Here is a 21552-nt window from a genome sequence, read left to right on the forward strand (position 1 = left end):
CAGTAATAGTAGGGACTTTAATACCCCACTTACATCAATGGCTAGATCATCCAGACAGAAAATCAATAAGGAAACATTAGCCTTAAAAGATACACCAGAATACATGGCTTGTACAGATATATACAGAACATTACACCTGAAGGCAGCAGAATACAGTCTTCTCAAGTACCCATGGAACATTTCCCAAGCTAGATCTTATGTTAGTCCATAACACAAGTCTTAATAAATTTACAACAGAAATCAGATCAAGCGCTATTTTCTGATCACGATAATATGAAACTAGAAATTAATTACATGAAGAAAACTGTAAAATTAGCAAATAAGTGGAGATTAAACAATATGCTACTGAACAGCCAATGGTTCAAAGAAAAAATAAAAAAATAAAAAATACCTCGAGACAAATGAAAATGGAGTTATAGCAAACCAAAATTTGTGCGATACAGCAAAAGCAGTTCTAAGAGGAAAGCTCACAGTGACACAGGCCTACTTCAAGAAACAAGAAAAGTCTCAAATAAACAACCTAACTTTACAACTCAAGGAACTAGATAAAGAAGAACAAACAAAGCCCAAAGATAGGAGAAGTGAGGAAATAAAATTTAAAACAGAAATAAATGAAATGGAGACTAAAAAGGCGATAGAGAAGATCAATGAAACTAAGATCCCGGTCTTCGAAAAAAATAAACAACATTGACAAACCGTTAGCTAGACTCGGCAGGACAAAAAGAGGACACAAATAAATAAAATCAGAAATGAAAAAGGAGACTTTGTAACTGATATCACAATTTACAAAGAAACATAAGAACCTACCACAAACAATTACACACCAACAAACTGGACATCCTAGAAGAAATGGATAAATATCTAGAAACATACAACCTACTAAGATTGAATGATGATGAAACAGAAAACCTGAACAAACTTATTACTAGTAAGGATATTTAATCAGTAATAAAAATCCTCCCAACAAATGAAAGTCCAGGATCAGATGGCTTCACTGGTGGATGCTACCAAACTTTCCAAGAAGAATCAATACCAATCCTTCTCAAATTCCTCCAGAAAACAGAAGAGGAGGGAACGCTTCCAAACTCATTTTATAAGGACAGCATTACCCTAATACCAAACAAAGATGCCACAAGAAAAGAAAATTATAAGCTAATATCCCTAATGAACATAGATGTAAAAATCCTCAACAAAATATTAGCAAAGCAAATTCAACAATACATTAAAATGATCATATACCATGATCAAGTGGGATTTATTCCAGGGATGCAAGGATGATTCAACATATGCAGATCAGTCAATATGATACACCAAATTAACAAAATGAAGGCTAAAAAAATCATAATCTCAACAGATGCAGAAAAAGCATTTAACAAAATTCAGTATCATTTTTGATAAAAACTTTCAACAAAGTGGGTATAGAGGGACTATACCTCAATATAATAAAGGTCATATATGATATGCCCACAGCTAACATCATACTCAGTGGTGAAAAGCTGAAAGCATTTCCTCTAAGATCAGGAACAAGACAAGGATGCCTACTCCTGCCACTCTTATTTGACATAGTATTGGAAGCAGTAGCCAGAGCAAGTAGGCAAGAAAAAGAAGTAAAATTTATCCAAATTGGAAAGCAAAAAGTGAAACTCACTGTTTGGAGATGCCATGAAATTGTATATAGAAAACCCTACAGGCTCCATCAAAAAACTGTTAGAGATAATAACAAATGAACTCAGTAAAGTTTCAGGATACAAAATCAATTGCACCTATATATACTAACAATGAGAAATAAAGAAAATAATCTTATTTACAATTACATCAAAAAGAATAAAGTACCTAAGAATAGATCTAACCAAGGAGATGAAAGGCCTGTACACTGAAAACAATAAGACATTAATGGAAGAAACTGAAGATGCACATGAATGGAAGATAGTCCATGCTCATGGATTAGAGGAACCAATATTGTTAAACTGTTTGTATTATCCAAAGCAATCTACAGATTCAATGCAATCCCTATCAAAATTTTTCATTTTTCAAAGAAATAGTACAAATAGTCTTAAAATTTGTATGGAACCACGAAAACCCCGAATAGCCAAAGCAGTCTTGGGAAAGAACAGCAAAGTTGGAGGCTTCAAGTTCCCTGATTTCAAACCACAGTTGGCTCTCCATATCCATGGGTCCTACATGTGAGGATTCAACCAACTGCGGATTGAAAATATTTGAAAAAAAAATTCCAGGAAAGTCCAAACAGCACACTTGAATTGCTGCACACCAGCAATGCAATACATTTATGGTATATTTCCAATGCTTTAGATAGTGTTTACATGGTACTGGGTATTATAAGTGATTGAGAGATCATTTAAAGTATATGGAAGGATGTGCACAGGTTATACACAAATACTACACCATTTTATACAAGGGACTTAAGCATCTGCAGATTTTGGTATCTGAGAGGGGTCCTGGAACCAATTCTCCGTGGATACCAAGGGACAACTGTATATTACAAAGCTACAGTAATTAAAACAATATGATAATGGCACAAAAACAGACACACAGATCAAAGGAACAGAACAGAGAGCCCAGAAATAAACCCATACATATATGGGCAATTATTTATGACAAAGGAGCCAAGAATATACCATGGGGAAAGACACTCTCTTCAATAAATGATGTTGGGAAAACTGGACAGCTACATGCAAAAGAATGAAAGAATGCAAAAGAATGAAATGCAAAAGAATGCAAAAGAATGAAACTCAACCACTATCTTATACCATACCAAAAAATTAACTCAAAATGGATTAAAGACTTGAACTTAAGACTTTGAAATCATAAAACTCCTAGAAGAAAACATAGGTGGTGAGCCCCTTGACTTATGTTAAGGATGTCTTGGTGATGATTTTTTCAATCTGACACCAAAGCAAACGACACAAAAGCAAAAGTAAAAAGTAGGACTATATCATATTAAAAAGCTTTTGCACAGCAAAGGAAACCATCAACAAAGTAAGAAGGCACCCTAGTGAATGGGAGAAAATATTTGCAAATTGTATATATGATAAGGGGCTAACACCCAAAATGTATAAAGAACTTATATAACTCAACACTAAAAAAAAAAAAAACAAAAACACCAAACAATCCTATTAAAAAATGGGCAGAAAACCTGAATAGACATTTTCCCAAAGAAGATACACAGACGGCCAACAGGCACATGAAAAGATGCTCAAAATCACTAATCATCAGGGAAATGCAAATCAAAACAATGAGATATCACTGTACACCTGTCAGGATGTATTATCAAAAAGACAAGAAATGAGAGGGTTGGAGAGGATGTGGTGAAAGGAAACTATGCATTGACAGAAATGTAAAATGGTGTAGCTACTATGGAAAACAGGATGGAGGTTCCTCAGAATAGGAAAAACAGAGCCACCATGTGATCCAGCAATTCTATTTCTGGATATCTAAAGAAAACGAAAACACTAATTCGAAATGATACATGTACCCCCATGTTCACTGCAGCATTATTTACAATAACCAAGATACGCAAGCAACCTACATGTCCACTGATGGATGAATGGATAAAGAAGATATGGCATATAAACAGAACATGATCCAGACATAAAAAGGAATAAAATCTTGCCATTTGTGACAACAAGGGTAGACCTTGAGGGCATTATGCTAAGTGAAATAGGTCGGACAGAGAAAGATAAATACTATATGATCTCTTGGTCTCTCGTGTAAGTGGAATCTAAAAAATTAAAAAAAGAAAGATTGGGAGTTTGAGATTAGCAGATGTAAACTATTATATACAGGATGGGTAAACATACTAGAGCACAGGGAACTACGTTCAACATCCTGTGATAAACCATAATGGAAAAGAATATAAAAAAAAGAGTATGTATATGTATAACTGAATCACTTTGCTGTACAGCAGAAATTAACACAACACTCTAAATCAACTATACTTCGATAAAATAAAAAGAATTTTAAAATAAAGCTCACAGGTACAAAGAACAGATTGCTGGTTGCCAGAGACGGGGGTGAGGGCTGGGAAAAATGGGTGAAGGGGGTCAACAAAGGGTTAAAAAAATGCAGAAACAGGTGGTTTCTATTACAATCCTGGGGACCAGGCATGGTGCTAGACAATTACATGAATTCTCATTTCCATCCTTTCTTTCACAGGTACTGTTTTACCCCCATTCTTACAGACGAGGAGGAAGGAGACCGGCCCCCAGCACCATGGCTAGATACTGTGTGACCCGTAGGAGAATGCATTCTCACCAGTACTGAGCTACGGGTGCTACACAAGCTGTTGCGCTACTAACCAACCATGCAAAGTCCTGAAACGTCAGAGAACTTGACAAAACCTGCAGTATCAGCACGCCACATTTTGCCAGGCGCAAGGTCTGCAAAATGAGCCCCTGCCCCCAATGGAAATAACGCTCATAATAAATGACCTAGAGCCACTTTTTGCCCCAGGTGGCACTCGGCCTGTTTATTCTATGTAAGAGCACAGACAACAAGAGGTATTCATCAAACGAACCCTAAAACCAAATCACACACGTGGCTTCACCTGGGTCCCAGAAGCTGTGATGAGCGTATCCACACACAAAATTAATCCACAGTCGATCTAAGAAAGAAATGGAAAATTTTATCTGAGCCAACCTGAGGATTATAACCCGGGAGACGGTCCTTCAGTAAAGCCCTGAGGACTGTTCCTCCTGTTAGAGGTCAAAGCAAGGTTACATAAGTTTTTGGACAAAGGGTTACCCATCAAATGGTGTGTTACTGACAGCGTACACGACCCAGATCTACACGCACAAAGTGAGTAGTGGGTCAGGGGTCTTCGTGGCCCCTCGCAAGATGAAGAAAGAAGGTCATCTCCTAAGGAGTAGTGACCCTTGATGAGATGAAGGAGTGTTATCTCCTAAGGAGGTCTGGTTACTGCAGATGCCCAACCCACACTAAACGTGGGGGACGAGGACCAAACGGGCAAAGGAAGTTTTATGTTTAAATTTTTCTTCCCTTGCCATAAGATATGAATTTTACTTCATCAAGAGAAAGGAAAACTTACCACGCCAGCCTTCCCGAATCAAGGAGTGAGGATAAGAATACATTCTAGTTATGCTGTATGAATACAGGCTATTGACTCTGACTTGCAAATACATGGACCATCTCTAAGTACAAAAAACTTTTCTCCAAAAGAGGAAGATGCCCCCCATGAACCCCTTCCTCACATCAGTCACAGTGGGTCTCTGCCCACCTGACTACACCCTGATCCAGGACCCCGCCCATCTCCTCTCCAGCCCTCAAAGGAAAAAGCAACTCTTACAGTATTTGAGGGCTTCTAACTATACCTTAGTCCTTAAGTATGGATATAAGTTAAGCTGTAAATTAACACATGGGGAGGTAACACACTGCGTAAAACTCAGAACGAGGGCTGGGTGACTAACATCAACGACGAGGTTTTGCTTCACAGAAGGGGCAGCTGTCACTCGGAGATGGGACAGGGAGGTCGGTGGTTGGCAAACACCAACAGTCTCACGACCGTACACTTTTACAAGGGGTCTGTGTCTTAGGAGCTAGGGAAAGGTGGGGAATTCCTGCCAAAACCATTATTGTGGCTCAGAGAAGCAGCCAAACATCTCAAGCCAGTGAAATAGTAACTAACCAGAAACATGACGTCACAAACAGCCCGCTTAGTAATGACAGCACAGGGGTCCCTGTGCCACTCACTCTACTTCCATTCTTGCTTTCCTGTGAGGTTGAAGGTTTTCCCAAGTTACTAACTTACTGATTTTAAGCAAAACTGGTGGGTCCTGTCAAAAACCCTGCCACGGGTGTCCTGGCTGCCCACGGGGGCCCCCAGAACTCTCTCGATGCAGACTAGAAGCCAGAGGCCATGTGAGATACCTCATGGCCTTCTCTCCCGGAAGAGAACCCTCGGCCGGGTCACTGGTTCTCAGCAACACCCGGCCATCTGCACCCTGTCCTCCTCTATCCCCCCTCGGGAGGGACCAATGAGTCAGAGCGAGGCAGCACTTTCCTGATGACCTGGTCGCTCAGCCCACGTGACAGGAGAGCAGGGGTTCACTCCGGACGGAGCACGGCTGTGGACGTGACCCGACCCATCAAGTACCGAAGGCCCCGCCCCCCGGCTGGGCATCTACTGCGGCCGATCCCGCCGGGGCAGGCATGACATTGCATCGCGGCCCCTCTACCAGACGGCCGGGGAGGGGATGCTGGTAGCGTAACAAACGCGTGAGCAGCAGACGTAGGACAGGACAGGAGGGCCCGCTCGTCCTACCACCCGCTTGGTTTGTTCCCTGGGACCCTCCTCCCTCGAGAAAAGGAAAATGAATACAGACCAAACACCCACTAATACAACTAGTGGACTAATACAATGTCCACTTGTCAGCTGGGCCAGCACACAGCGCCCGGGTCAGCTTCAGGCTCTAGAGGGACCTGTCTGGGAAGCGAGAGGACGTCCGCCGTCTAAAGCACCCTGGACAAAATGCAGCACAGGGTGTCAGAGCAATCTGAGAAACAAACAGCACACTTCCAAACGGAATCGAATGTGTTCTGACTGTCCCCGGGGCACTCTGGCCAACCAGGACTCCACATGCTGGAAGCGAATCTTGGTCCCCCCTCCCTGGACCCTCCCCCATCACAGAAGGTGACTGCCCACACTGAGTCTCAGGGAGCCTCCAGGACCAGGCCCAACGCCAGCCACGGGCTGAATCCCTCCAGGAGACGCAGGGAGTCCAGTCACCCAGCTACACAAGGACCTCAAATGGAAAGGGCCGAGTAATGAAGCTGGCTGACAAGGCAGAGGCACCAGCTGATGAGAGCCCAGCGTGGAAGTCGGGGAGATGGGTTCAACATCCAGGCGCACTGGCCGGGCGACAACCCCTTACACCCCAAGCCTCAGCTTCCTCGTCTAGAGTGGGGAGCCAGTCCTGAGATACCGCCCCCGGTGGGGCACACAGGGCACCGCGGTTAGGAGAGCCAGGGTCTGTCAGCACAAAGCTCCCCGCTTGCTCCCGCGGCCCCCCAGCCCTACCCCCGCGTCTACCAGCCCCGCAGGCATGCACCGGGCACCGGGTGCTTCAGGGATCAGCTGCGGCGGGGCCACCCTCCCAGCAGAGCGCCGGCCCCGTACTCCCTGCCCCCAGTCAGCAGGGTGAGGACAGGCGTCGCTTCCCTGGACTTTCTCAACAGCCATCTCAGAACTTGGAAAGGGTTCTCACTGCCCTGGTGGACTAGGAAGAGGCCCCAGGGTTTAATATGATGTAACCCTGGGGTGGCTCTTCCTTGTTTCCACGTCCCTCTGGCGAGCAGAGGGCACGAGGCCAGGGGTGACTGGCAGCCCCCGGCCGAGACTCTGGAGTCAGAACGAGGAAAGCTGGGTCCCCAGCGCATCCCACCTGGGTTCCCACACAGCACCTGGCTCCTCAGAGGGCAGGTATGAGGCGGGGCGGGGCAGGGCAGAGCTTCCAGAAGCATGGTGAAGGGCCCCCCCACCCCCGCTGACAGGTCAGGTGATATTCCCTTGAGGCTATCTTCCTCGGAGCTTTGTGCAAAGCAAGTGGCCAGGACAAAGCAACAAGGACCTACTGTAGAGCACGGGGAACTCTACTCAGTATCTTGTAATAATCTATAGTGGAAAAGAATCCGAAAAAGAATACACACACACACACACACACACACACATATAAAAGCAACAAGGACCTACTGTAGAGCACGGGGAACTATACTCAACGTCTTGTAATAATCTATAGTGGAAAAGAATCCGAAAAAGAATATATATATATACACACACACACACACACATATATATATAAAAGCATGTGTAACTAGACCACTTTGCTGTACAACTGAAACGAACACAATATCGTAAATCAACTACACTGTAGTTTTTTAAAAAAGGGGCGTGGGAAGCACAGCACCTCAGATCCCAGGGCACAGCACACTCGGTTCTCCGTCGAAGGTCTGCTTGCCCCTGGGGGACTTCGGGGTCCCAACCTCAGCACGGGCTCCAAGAAGCTGTGCATGATGTCCTTCGTGTATGAAAAACCTTATTGTGACACGAGCCAAACACATAAATCGCCACTGCGACAAACTCTCTGATCCTGAGCAAATAACTGCACTCACTGTGCCTGTTTCCTCATCTATGATGTGAGGTCTTTGCACCACATGACCTCTGTACTTCTTTTCAGCCCCAAAGCCGATTCTATATATTACATACAAATGTTCTGCGGCTAATTTATTCCTAGAACCATGGTTGAAATAATATTATGGGGACTTCTGTGCTTCCAGCCAAGATAGAATACCAGGGATTGCACGTACCCTCTCCTCTTAAATTACCAAAAATTGAAGTGGTTTTCATACACTGGACACCAGGCAGCACAGGACAGCACTCGAGAGAGAGGGGAAGCAGATGTGGGGAGATCTCCCAGGGCAACCCCCCCTCGAGGGCTCCAGAGAGTTTCCAATCGGCAGTACAAGGAAGGGGTCTCAGGCAGTGTCTGGGGGTCCTTGTAAGGAGGTGGAGTTCAAAGTTCAGGGAGGCCGGGGCAGAGAGGAGGTTGAGGCATGGAGGAGGGCCTTAGAGACATGCAGGGGGTGCCCTCGAGGCAGGGTGCAGGCACCCTGTGCAGGCACTCGAGGAAGCTACCAAGGCCAGGAAAGAACCACGAGAAAGAAGCAGGCAGCACCATCCCCAGAGCTCGCACAGGGCAGGATGACGTCTGCATTCACAGCAGCCACGCGGGGAACCTCCTTACACACGAGACGCTGAATCGAGTCCTCAGGAGGGTCTTGCCTTAATAGTGAGAGCAAATCAGGCCTAGACCTAAAGTTACTCTAGGCCCAGCTCACGAAGTTTAAACGCAGGCTTCAGAAGGAGCAAACTGTTTCCAAGAAGCCTAACTGTTCCTGTAACAAATCTCCCAAATATTTAAAGGAACACCCACAAAAAAAAAAAAAAAAAAGCCAGCACTCAAGCATGTAAAATGCACGTCTGGTATCCAATCAAAAACTGCCAGGCATGAAACGAAAATCAGACCCATATTGATAAGAGAAATCAACCAAGAGAAACAGACCTAGAAATGTCAAAGACAATAAAACGAGAAGACAGGTGTGTTAAAACAACTGGGATAAATATATTCCATGTGGGCTTCCCTGGTGGCTCAGTGGTTAAAAATCTACCTGTCAATGCAGGCAACACAGGGTCGAGCCCTGGCCCTGGAAGATCCCACATGCCGCAGAGCAACTAAGCCCGCGCCCACGTGCCACAACTACTGAGCCCGCACGCCACAACTACTGAAGCCAGTGCACCTAGAGCCCGTGCTCCACAACAAGAGAAGCCACCGCAACGAGAAGCCCGCACTGCAACGAAGAGTAGCCCCCGCTCGCTGCAACTAGAGAAAGCCTGTGCACAGCAACAAAGACCCAATGCAGCCAAAAAATAAATAAATTTATTTAAAAATATATATATATATATATATATATTCCACGTGTTCAGGAAGGGAAAGGAAAGCATGACCTGATAAGTAAAAAAAAAAAGAACGATAAACAATGACCAAATTCAACCTCTGGAGAGGAAAAATACACCAATGGAATCAACAGCAGATCAGGTGCTGCACCCCTTCCCCGCCCTCCCTCCATCCCGATGTCTGATCTCCAAGGACACACTGGGAAACTCCCTCCCACCAAGGGCTGGGGTGGTCTGGGGTAGCAGAGCCCCCATGAAGATTCAGCAATGGAAACCCAGAGATACTTCAGTGAAGGCCACTCAGCCACCCTTCAGCTCGGTGCCTACGCCAGACACAAGAAGAAGCCTCAAACCCTTCCTAATCCACACTCTAACCAGCCCCCAGCCCGGAGACCAGCCTCCTAACCCCACGTCCCCCCACACTCTCTGTGTGGCCACAGCAGCATGTGAACCCAGGCCGTGCCACAGCTCACCCTGAACCGCTGGCTTGGGGAGAAGCCAAGACGTGAGTCCTGCACATATCACACCCCAGGATGGGAGACAGAGGACAAGCCCAGGGACCCCGAGCCTGCACCCTCAATCCTCGCACTGTGGCCCTAGTTCAGTCCGAGAACTTGCTCCTTAAGAAGCAGGTTTCGTAGGGCTTCCCTGGTAGCGCAGTGGTTGAGAATCTGCCTGCCGATGCAGGGGACACAGGTTCGTGGCCCGGTCCGGGAAGACCCCACATGCCACGGAGCGGCTGGGCCCGTGAGCCATGGCCGCTGAGCCTGCGCATCCGGAGGCTGTGCTCCGCAACGGGAGGGGCCACAACAGTGAGAGGCCCGCGTACCGCAAAAAAAAAAAAAAAAAAAAAGAAGCAGGTTTCGTAAATGCATCAACCCCCACTTCACTGGGACCCCGAAACATAACACACCGACCCTGACGATCAGCCCTGGAAACCCTGAAAGCAGAAACTGCCTTTCACGGCTCTCGGTACAAGAGATCTTTGCCAAACCAAAGAAAAGAAGCCTACAGTTAGCGATCAATGGCTTTAAGCTCATGGGGGACGAGAGAATCCTCCCCAGGGTGACACAGTGACCAGGCCAGCAATCGCAGTGCTTCAGAGGTGAGGGTGCCCCACCACTGGGTCACCTACGGATCAGAGAAATATAGCTGATCTTCAAAGAGACTCACCCATTCAACACAAACACACCAAGCTTCTAGTATAAGGCGGGCACGTTAGTGCTTACAGCAAAGATCCTGTCCTTTTGTCTGGAGAAAACAGATAGTAAGCACTAAACATACTATGCAATTTATTTATTTATAATTTAAGAGGGCGGGGCCATGGGATAATAAAAGGATAGCTTGCAGCAGGGTAAGCAGGAAAGGAAACTGCGATTTAAATAAAACTCGATGGAGGACCTCACTCTCTGAAAAGGGGCCTCGAGCAAAGACTGGAGGGCGGAAGGCCCAGGTGTCAAGGGCGATACGGACCAAGGACCTCTGCCCAGGTACTGGTGGCAGCCTGGGCAAAGTGCGTTCAATATCTTCATCTTGATCGTGACCATCCTTAACAACCACAGTAGATGCCGCTTTCCCTGTGAAATAAATGTCAGATGCAGCCTCTTACGTTTCCGTCATACTTTGGAAGTTTCTACCAATAATGACGTGTTTTTCCTATGAGCTTATGCTCCTTTTACGATTTTTTTAAATTTATTATTTAAGCCCAGTCCCTTTCTCCTGAGCGGGCTCCGCGGCACCTGGAAGCAGCTGTCGGAGACAGCCTTCCCCTCCCCATCTCCAGCAGCCGGGGCGGGACTGAAAACCTTCACAGAACTTCCTACATCTCAGCAAGCCCAGGAGAACTCCCCAAAGGCTGAAGGCCAGAAAAAGAAATGTCAGATTTCCACCAGCTTTCCAGAAAAACTAAAGCACAGTGACAGAAATTTCAGTAAGATCTTTCCTTAAAGATTAATTAGAGGACAATCTCATAGATGTTGATAATAATGGTAGCCTTCAATTATAGGAACTTCAAACACTTTTCTTTTGACTTCTGCCTAGTTAATAAAAAAAAATAATAATAATTTTTAAAGGACCAGTGGCCACATTCTCATGGTCTCCCTCGAACATGCATAAATATTTAGTGTGTTCTGGGGAAAATGCCAAAGTGAGTGTTTACTGTATAAGAAGATCGTTGCTGGGTTAATAACTGCAGGGGAGGCCCAGGGAGCAGAGGACACTTTGCCCAAAGAGGAAAAAGTAGCCAGGAACAATACAAGGACCCAGGCAGGCCACTGTGAGACGCAGTATGAGCTAAATACGGCACTGAATATTATGGAAACCTAGCTGCTACTATAAAGACCACACGCTTAAATAGGAAATTAGAGTCAAGAAGCTCGTGTTGAAATTACTCCATATGCTTTAATACAAGGAGTAATTTTCAGGTTCCTCCTTCTCCAAAAATGTACCATTTTTGAAAAACAGTTGCAACTGCAAAGTTTCCGTCCATCGAAACATTTTCTGCGTGATCACGACCTGCCCCTGTCCTCCAGCTGCCCGTCCAATGCACCTGCAGAAAGGATCCAGCTTATTCATCCCTTTGCAGCCGAGTGAAAAGGAAGTTCTCCAGCGCCCAGACCAGCCAAGAAAGTGCCACACCACCCCATCACCTCCAAGACACATCCTGCTTCATCTCCAAATCTAACCAGTCGTTAAGAGGACCACCGTGTGCACGACGGGCCGTAATCAGATATTACAACATGGTGACAGGGCCCCGCCCGTGACCCCGTCTTCAGAGAGCACAGGGCTCACCCCAGAGGCTCTGCGCCTGCAGCCTTGGCCCCCCACACAAGCCGCCATCCACCAAACAGGCCCACAGACAGGAGACAAGCACGGCCTCTGATCTGCGGCCCCGGGAAGGATACCCCTGGGGAGACAGGGGGAGCAGGCTCTCCCCGCAACGGCCAGAGCGCACTTTCAAACCCAGAGCCGAAGGCACGGGCAAGCCCTGGGCTCCCCAGCTTCCAACAGGGCCATCCTGCTTCTGGGAAACGGGGCAGAGCCTCCACGTGGGCTGGGCACAGGTGAGACACAACTCAGGGTTGAGCGTGGAGGTCGCGTGGGCAGAAGGGGGCAGTGTGAGTGAGGACAGCACAGCAGGTGGCGTTCAGGTCTGTGACGGGCACACCACGACCCCCGTCCACCTCCCTTAGAAGGTCCAGCCACCTTTCCTGCAAAGAGGGAGCATTAACCTGAGACCCGGGGGCCCGCCTGGACATGTGCAGAAGGTAGGGTGCACAGGGGCCCCGATGGCCAGCGGCCAGACCAAGCAGGCCCGCCCAGGCCCCAAGGGATGACGCAGATGACAGCCAGAAGTCAGCTGACACCAGAAAGGGCAAGTGCAGGTCCGCAGGCCCTGTCACATGACAGCAATAAACACGAGTCAGGGGAGTGGCTGTCAACAGAAGCCAGGCTGTCAACAGAAGCCAGGACGCTAAGCAGCCCACCAGGAACCCAGGGCCCGAGTCACCATTCCACAAGCGGATCCTGCCCTCTCCCTGCCCCCGCTCTCACTCCGCTGGCCCCAAGCCCTGCCCCCGCTGCAGCAATGAAACCTTACTAGACAGAGCATTAATTAAGTCCGGCCCCTCCATCGACTGACCGGCCTGCCGGCCGGCATCACACACCTGCCCAGCCATGCACAGGAGAAGCCAAGAGACAGGATGGGGAGACGCGGCCCACGGGCCCCAGCCCGAGCTACCGGGTACCAGCCGCGTGACCTGGGAGTTACCAGCACCTGCAAGCCTTGGTCCCCCTAAAAGAACAGATGCCTAACCTACGCACGGGGCTTGCCCTGGTATCAGATGCAGAACAGAACACATAGAAGGTACTCAATAAATACAGCTCTGTGATACTTCAGAAGAAATCCAAGACCTCAAGCCCACACTCTTCCAGAAGTATTTAGTCAATACAAACAAAAGCATTCAGGATAGAGCAAGTCTGTCCCTCTCTCATAAGAAATGTATACTCTTAAAATCTTCATTTTTCACGGATTCTAAGACACTCCCCCATTTTAACAATTTTGAAATTTAAACACTTTCCAACCTATCCACATTTAAGGATTATACGTGATAATCTTTATTTTGAATGAAAAGTTGTCATTAAAATTGACCCTTTATCCCATGGCACTTTAGGATCAAGGAAATTCAGTGAGTGCAGAATCCCAGGACACAAACACAACGCTTCATCGCAGGCTCTGAGGAGAGTGGGACCCGTGTGGTCCCGACAACGTGAACACTCACATCCTCCGCAGGTACAAACGTTAAGAAAAGCACACCTGCTACCCGGTAGGGGAAATGGCCTTGGTCTGCCTTGCTATTCTCATCTGAAAAGGGGAGAACATGAGGGGTGGTGGGAAGATTCCCACTTAGGAAAATCCAAGTGAAGTCCTCGGCATGCCAACCAGCACACAGTCAGCGGCTTGGTTTTCTCACCTGTAAAATGGGTATCACAGAGGTACGAAGGTCCCACCTCTGAGGGCTGGTGGAGGGTAAAATCAGAGAACCCAAGTCGAGGATCCAGAAGTGCTGAATCTTCTCCCCAATAGCCGACCTCCACTGAGTGGTGAGCGACGGGTTCCATCAGGAAACGACGCAGGGTCCCCGCGGTTCCCCCCCCCCCCGCCCCCCGCACCAAGCACATGGCTGACACTGATGGTCTGTGTTTCCTCTGCTTGTCTGTCCCACCAGGGCTGGGAGTCTCCCAGGGCAGGGCTCCCTCCTCCTGCATCTTGATCCTAACGTGCAGCCATGGTCGGCTCATCATTCCCAGAACACGAAGGGAATGAACAAATCTGCCACGTGACTCCCAGTGTTGAAAGAAAAGGGCGTTCAACTGATTCCACAAGTGACAGAAAATGTAAACTCGTGTGCTGTTTCCTAACATGTCACTGACCATCCAGGATTCCAATAAATAAAACCAAATGACTAGAGTTTGTCACATCAGGGAGAAAATGTTTACCCAAACCAAGTCTCATCTATTTTTTTGTAATTTTAATTTTAATTATTTAGTTTTGGCTGCTCTGGCTCTTCGTTGCTGCGCGTGGGCTTTCTCTCGTTGCGGTGAGCAGGGGCTACTCTTCGTTGCGGTGCACGGGCTTCTCACTGCGGTGGCTTCCCTTGTTGTGGAGCGTGGGCCCTAGGCACGTGGGCTTCAGCAGTTGTGGCACACAGGCTCAGTAGTTGTGGCTCGCAGGCTCTAGAGTGCAGGCTCAGTAGTTGTGGCGCACGGGCTTCGTTGCTCCGCGGAACATGGGATCCTCCCAAACCAGGGTTCAAACCTGTGCCCCCTGCATTGGCAGGTGGATTCTTAACCCCTGTGCCACCAGGGAAGCCCTCCTTTTGAAGTGAATTTTCTACAGTGATTTCAAAAACTTGAAAAGATTATAACCTTGAAGTGACAGAGGCATCACAAAAAAAACACTTACAAATTCTACTGCTAAATAAGAATCTAGACTCTGGGCTTCCCTGGTGGCGCAGTGGTTGAGAGTCCGCCTGCCGATGCAGGGGACATGGGTTCGTGCCCCGGTCTGGGGAGATCCCACATGCCGCGGAGCGTCTGGGCCCGTGAGCCATGGCCGCTGAGCCTGCGCGTCCGAAGCCTGTGTTCCGCAACGGGAGAGGCCACAACAGTGAGAGGCCCGCGTACCGCAAAAAAACAAAACAGAACAAAAAAAGAATCTACACTCTAACAAATCAGCAGCTCACGTCGTGTATCAAAATAACAGTTCCCATTTAATGAGGTTTGTTTATCCGCCAAGACAAGGCCAGGGGCTCTACATAAGTGACTTTCATTCTCACAGTGACACTGTGAGCAAGGCACGTACAGAGAACCTAAAAGGCGTCCAGTCACGAAGAGCGTATTGTCAACGCATTCATCAGCTACCAGCTTCACTGTGCAAAACATCTCTATTAAATAGTGGCTGTTACTAAGTTCAGAAATCATCTTGAACGATTTGCGAAACTGCTTTAGGTGAAGATCCTATCCACTGGAAGAGTCTCATAGAAGTAAGTGATGCCTCATGGTGAACAGACTTGTGGTTGCCAAGGGGAAGGGGGTGGGGGAGGGATGGATTGGGAGTTCGGGGTTAGCAAATGCAAACTGTTACATACAGAATGGATAAACACCAAGGTCCTACTGTACAGCACAGGGAACTCTATTCAATATCCTGTGATAAACCATCATGGGAAAGAATATAAAAAAGAAGAATGCCTATATATGTATAACTGAGTCACTTTGCTGTACAGCAGAGATTAACTCAACTTTGGAAGTCAACTACACTTCAATGAAAAAAATAAATAAATAAGTGATGTCTCAACTGCTCTTGGCATCCGTCTCCTCCTACCATGACAACTGGGAGGAACTGTCCACAAATTTCTTGAAGAAAACGAAGTCCAATGAAAATGCCTCTTTGCCGAAGTATGGGTGAAGAAGATGAGAAATGGAGAAGCCATGGGACGACTCTTTGGCTAAAAAATAAATGAGAGTGACCAACTCTGGGAATGGAATTCGATTCCAGAGAATGATCCCAAGTCCAGACCATAAGGGATGAGAGCATCCAGCTCCTTCAGACGCTGCTGAAAGATGGAGGAGCCAGATGTGAACCCACCCGAAGACCCAAAGCTGTGTGTGATTGCCAATCAAGGTCTCACGGGTGAGCTGAGCCTTGTCCCTGCTGTCCCCACGATGAGGGAGGAGAGAGGCGGACACAAGGAGGCCCACTTGGGCCTCTGTCCACCCAGAAGACTCACTGCACTAACAGATGTCCTAAAGCAGGAGGTGGTCTGCAGAGGGCCAGCCGCTGCTCAACTCTGCTGGTGAGGCCCCAAAGCAGCCGCAGACGGGATGTTAACTGAAGGAACATGGCTGTGTTCCAATAAAACTTTATTTACAAAAGCAGGCAGAGGCCGGATTTGGCCCACAGGCTGTAGCTTGCCAACCCCTGCCATGCAAAGGGAGGCTCCTGGCCTGAGGGCTCAGGAATGCACAACTGAAATGGGGCCAAGGAAGCAACCTGCAGAGACGTGGGACTGAGACAGAATTTATGAAATTATCGATGGGGATGCAGGGGAAGAGGGGCTATCGCAGGAAGGCTGCTGTTTCACCCTGTATTGGCAAATGGAGTTGCAGAAGGGCCGGATCACGAGGACAGTTTCCACGACGTTTGACTTCTAATTCAAGCGGATGCGTTTTCAAATCAGAAATCAGGAAAAAAATTATAAAAGTAGAAATAAATATTTGGATTAAATATCTGAAGATGCGCCAGTGATCTTTTTTTTCCCCTCTATCAAATGTGGTTTTTATTCAACTGACAGGCACTTTTCTATAGCTGCACTTGTGGAACTTCACATGGCAAAAACAGGAGTTTTTGTCTGTAGACTTTTTTTTACCTTATTAAAAATGAGACTGGTCCTAAAAATATAGGTAGAAACAAATTTAAATTCACAAAAAACTGCATTCATGAGTCTGAAGATGAGGATGGGCCTGAGGCTGTTCTGAACCTTGACCCTTGACAGGAGATTCCAGGTGCCTAGATGGCATAGACCCAGGCTTAGTTTTCCGAGGTTGGCCTCGGGCCTGGGGAAGACAAGTGGCAAAGGCGCTGGAGCCAGCTAACTCACCCTTCAGAGGGAAGGAGGCTGGGCTGGGTGTTGCCACTTTCAAGGAATCCGTTTCCCGCGTTATCACATCCTCAGGAACTAAGCTCCCCTTGGTTCCTTCCACAAAGATACCCGTCAAATAGCGTGACACCCAGGATCGGCACCTGCAGCAGTCCTAACCCAGGGAGACCGCCCGAAGCATCTGGGACGAGCGAAGCCGCTTCGCGTGAGAGAAGAGCTGACGCTCGCTGAGTTTTCCTTTCTGGCGCTCCAGCTCCGGGATGCTAGAAGCTGTGATATCAACCTCTCCATCACTTCGACCCCTGAGGCCACGGACGGCAGCTGCAGTCTCCTCCTCCTTTTCCTCCTCTTCCACACCACTGGTCTCCTCCAGGATCTGAGGAAGGCCACGCCTCCGCCCCCGGCCTTCCTCTGGCCCCGGAGCTCTACCTCAGGTCGCCCGGTTCGCTTGGTCAGAGCAGTTTTCAGTCTCCGGTGCGGGCCTTCAACAATCCACGTGTTTTTCCTGTAGCGGGACATACTGGCCAGACTCTTGTCAATCTCACCGATGCCGAGGGCGGAGCCACTGCACAAGGAAGGCCAGGACAGCAGCCTTCTCTTGGGGTGGCTAGGCCTGAAAAGGCTGGGTGCGCAGGCTGTCACCGAGGGCCGTCTCCTCTCCATAGGCCATGAGGGGCCGCGCAGGATCTCAGACCCGCTGTCTCTTGTCAGTGGGATCTCGGACACCTTCTCCCCCAAGATCTTTAAGGACTGACAGGAACCTTAACAACCTATCTCAAGTTTCAAACCTACAGGTTTGAATCTCAAACCTACATTCAAGCATCTCGTTTCTACATCACAGTTCAACACTTTACTCAAATGCCTGTACCTGAACTCATTTTTATTTTCTGTGTGTGTGTGTGTGTTTCTGAAGGATAGCGAATGCTATTTTATGTATAAAAGAGAAACAAAATGTACCTCATAATAGGTACATAACCAGAACCCTGGAGGATATGGCTAGGAAATAAAAATTTTCTGGACTTGAGAAAGATGACCCAGGGTCCAGGGCGGCCCGGTCACCGAGCCCACCCCCCCGTGTACTTGAGGGACCCAGTTCCGACAGGTCGAGTCAGATTCTGCAAGATGTGAGCCATGAAGAAACTTCTTGGTTCATAGCTTTGGGGATTTTAGAACTGCAGACAGTGGGCTGTAGGCCTCTATTTATAAATCCCCAAAGACCTCTCCTTCCTAAGTGACTGAAATCCAGACCCCTCCCTGGCTCTTTAGGCCAGGTGTGCCGGCCTCTGGCCCCTGAAAAGGCTCTGCCCCAGCCCGGCCCGGGTGCTGCCCCCCAGCTCTGGGCACTCCCTCCAGGGGGTTCTCCCTGACTTCCTGGCCTCTCTCTCTCCCACTGTCAGATTTTCTTTGCTTGAGAATCATGATCATTACTCACAATTATCTCATTTGCCAGTTTCCCCATGACCCTCTCCCCGACTAGGAGTCAGGAGCCCCAGGAAAGCAGCTTCTGCAGAAGAGCTGCCACCCAGCGCTCACACTGCAGGTGGCACCCGGCTGGTGTTCAATCAGCATCCAAGGAATTCAGGAGGAACTCCCTGGCGGTCCAGTGGTTAGGACTCCGCACTTTCACTGCTGAGGGCCCGGGTTCGATCCCTGGTCGGAGAACTAAGATCCCACAAGCTGCACCGCACAGCCAAAAAGAAAAAAAGCAAAACAAAACAAACAAACAACAAAAAAAACCCCAGGAATTACAGGGAACGACTCTCGGTGGGCGATTGAGACCAGGCTGGCCCGGTGCCGGGTAACTTCCACACCCCTCTCCCAATCCCCGCGGCACCCTGACAACACCATGCACCCTTGTTCACCAGCAGGGGCACTGAGGCATCTCATGGTTTCCCCCAAGGCCAGAGAACCGTGACAATATCACAGTTTAAAGGAACAGCCTAAGTCAAACAGTGAAGTAGTCCACCCCCCCTCCACCAGCCCCCCATCCCATGCCCCCCACCAACCTGCTGCCTCTGTCCCTGAAGCAGGAAGCAGGGTGATTAAATGCACAAAATCCTTCTGGTGCTTCTATGTCCAGAACAAACTCGACTGAGCAGCAACTCATTGACTGAACCCTAATCCAAGCCACAGCGATGAGTGAGCAGCTAGAATGAGAACATTATTTGTACGCTGACGATCTTACAAAGAAATTCTTCTCGCTAAAAACTTGGAGATGTATCTATTTGCTGTAACTGCAGATTACTCAAGACCGAACGCATTGTAAATCATCCCATGTTCTGAGAAATTCTGGAACTGTCGGCTGATTTTTCCAGGAACAGAGGGTGAGAGCTGCCAAGCCCGCCTGCTGGACTCTCGCAGGAGCGCAACAGTGCCTGCAGAGGCCGCGGCACGGCACGACGGAGCCCTTCCTCCCGGGGTGACAGGCTCCGCTGGCAGGGCCCACCGTGTGTCCGCGGCCTCCTGGCTCCTGGGAAGAGCCTTGGGCAACTGGGACGGCGACTACAAACACCTAACACGTCCGCGAAGCCAGGCACTGGCTACAGCTGGCACTCCTGCCATCCCTGCCCGGACCAGGGGAAATCTGAGATGCCAGTGGGTTGAGCTAAGAGGGCTTTGGGGTGGAACCTTCCCTACGTCCTATCTGGCCCTTACGGTTCACTCTGTGACCAGCAAAGAGGACGTTGCTCGGCTAACTTGCAGACACACTTCCCCGGGGAAGGTTTTCCCTGCAGTTCACTGATGCCATTTCCCTGGGAGCGCTGGTGCCAAGTGTGAGGCTGGCAGGCTGGGGTGACAGCCAGCCAAAGTTAAACGGTCAAGTGAGAGCTGAACCCATGACCACAGCGGCATCACGGCGTTTCAACCGACAGGGCGAGGCAACCACGGCCTCTTTAAGACCAGGGAATGATCACCCAGGAGGCAGAGGGCAGGATCCGGAGAACGCTCACCCACTGAACAGGCTGGGGGTCCCCAGCAAACTTCATGGCTCTGCGAAGGTTTCAGCCCCCTTGTCTCGCTTGAAACTGACTGTGGCTTTGTCTCAAATCCAGAAATCACAGTGAATGCTACGCCTAATCTCCAGTCTTTCTTCCAAGACCTCTTGCTCTCTGACACCAAAAAAATTAAAAAGATACCTCTCTGCAGCCCCTATGCTATGGGCAAATTATCATCACTGCAGCTAAGCACAGACTTCACAGACGAAGGGAGAGAAAAGCAAGCTCAGAGGAGTGCAAATATCACATCAAGGGACTTCAAAACGTACGACTCCTGCTGGAAAAACAGAGGCCGGGAGAAAGGTGGCACAAGTGCTTCACAGGCTGCAGGGCTGAGAAGGAGAAACCAAGATTCACTTGTCAAATCCAAAGACCTAAGGATCAAACGTATCTGTCTACACCATAAAGCAAAAGTTCAAACGAAAACCTGCCACAGGAGATAAAGGACACTTACAGATGAAACTCGTCCAGCAGCCCATGCAGAAGGGCTGGAGGTGAACCTGCGGTCCCACAAAGCCTGCCTGATGCTATCGGGGTGGGAAGGGCTCCACCTGTGACAGGCAGGTCACTGCTGGGCCGAGGATCTTCTCCTTCCTACTTCCTCGTCCCAGAAGCTCATGCCTCTGCTTGAAATCCCAACATTCGCCACCCTTCCCACTCACCATCTGGAGTTTCAGGGCCCTGCAGGAGACAACACAGGGCCCGCTTCATTGCAGGGAAGTGTGCACTACAATGCAAGTCTTGTAGAAAAGGATGCTGCGGTCACAGTGATGATGAGCTCTTCCAAGCAAAGCAAGGAAGGCCATGTGAAAGTGCCTGGTCTTTGCGCTAAAGGGCGCGTCCACAGCCCCACTCAGCACTTCCTCCTTGACCTGCTAGTGATGGGTGGTCAGGTTATGAGCTACATTTGTGCCCCGGCCCTGGGCCAGACCACTGCCAGAATCCGCTGCCACACTCACTCATACCTGGTAGTATGGATGGTGCAGAAAGGAGTCTGGGCCGCCCGCTAAAGCCATCGGTTCCTTCCTGCCGTCTTCAAATCGCGTGGACTGGGCCGCGGCACCTGGAACGAAGACAGACCGTGAGAAGCCCGGCCAGAGGGAAAGCCCGCCGCTCACCGGCGGCTCAGGGGCAACGCGCCTGCACAGGTGACGCCGGACGCCACTCGGATCTTGGGGGCGCCAGGGGGCTGGCACCAACTCCAGAAGCTCGAGCAGCCACCTGTGGTCACAGGGCCCGTGGGGCAGAGGCACTCAGAGGGGTGAGGGGGCGGCCATCCACAGTTATTAACACCCTGAAGACTTTCTGGGACTTTGGGCAACACAGACCGCCTGAGTCCAGAGAAGCACTGTGGGGTGGTGGGGCGTTGCCGGCGTCCTCTGAGCACCACCCGTGTAAATGCTGCCTCCAC

General features: G+C 48.9%; 1 protein-coding gene across 6 annotated transcripts in view; it reads right to left on the reverse strand.

Moving 5' to 3' along the window:
* GRB10 (growth factor receptor bound protein 10) overlaps positions 1–21552 on the reverse strand; it is a 198230-nt gene that overhangs the window by 112059 nt on the left and 64619 nt on the right. For 4 of the 6 annotated variants that reach the window (XM_073809482.1, XM_033862771.2, XM_033862772.2 and 1 more), the window contains exon 3: positions 21107–21204. The exons of 1 other annotated variant lie outside the window; for it this stretch is intronic. In XM_073809482.1, coding sequence (XP_073665583.1) covers positions 21107–21157 — 51 coding nt within the window. In that variant the 5' untranslated portion in view covers positions 21158–21204. Of the gene's footprint in view, positions 1–20803; positions 20997–21106; positions 21205–21552 lie in introns of those variants that run through there. One more of the 6 variants, XM_033862773.2, reaches the window with a different exon arrangement.

The sequence above is a fragment of the Tursiops truncatus genome, chromosome 9 (assembly GCF_011762595.2).
Source record: "Tursiops truncatus isolate mTurTru1 chromosome 9, mTurTru1.mat.Y, whole genome shotgun sequence".
In the NCBI taxonomy this organism is placed as follows: Eukaryota; Metazoa; Chordata; class Mammalia; order Artiodactyla; family Delphinidae; genus Tursiops; species Tursiops truncatus.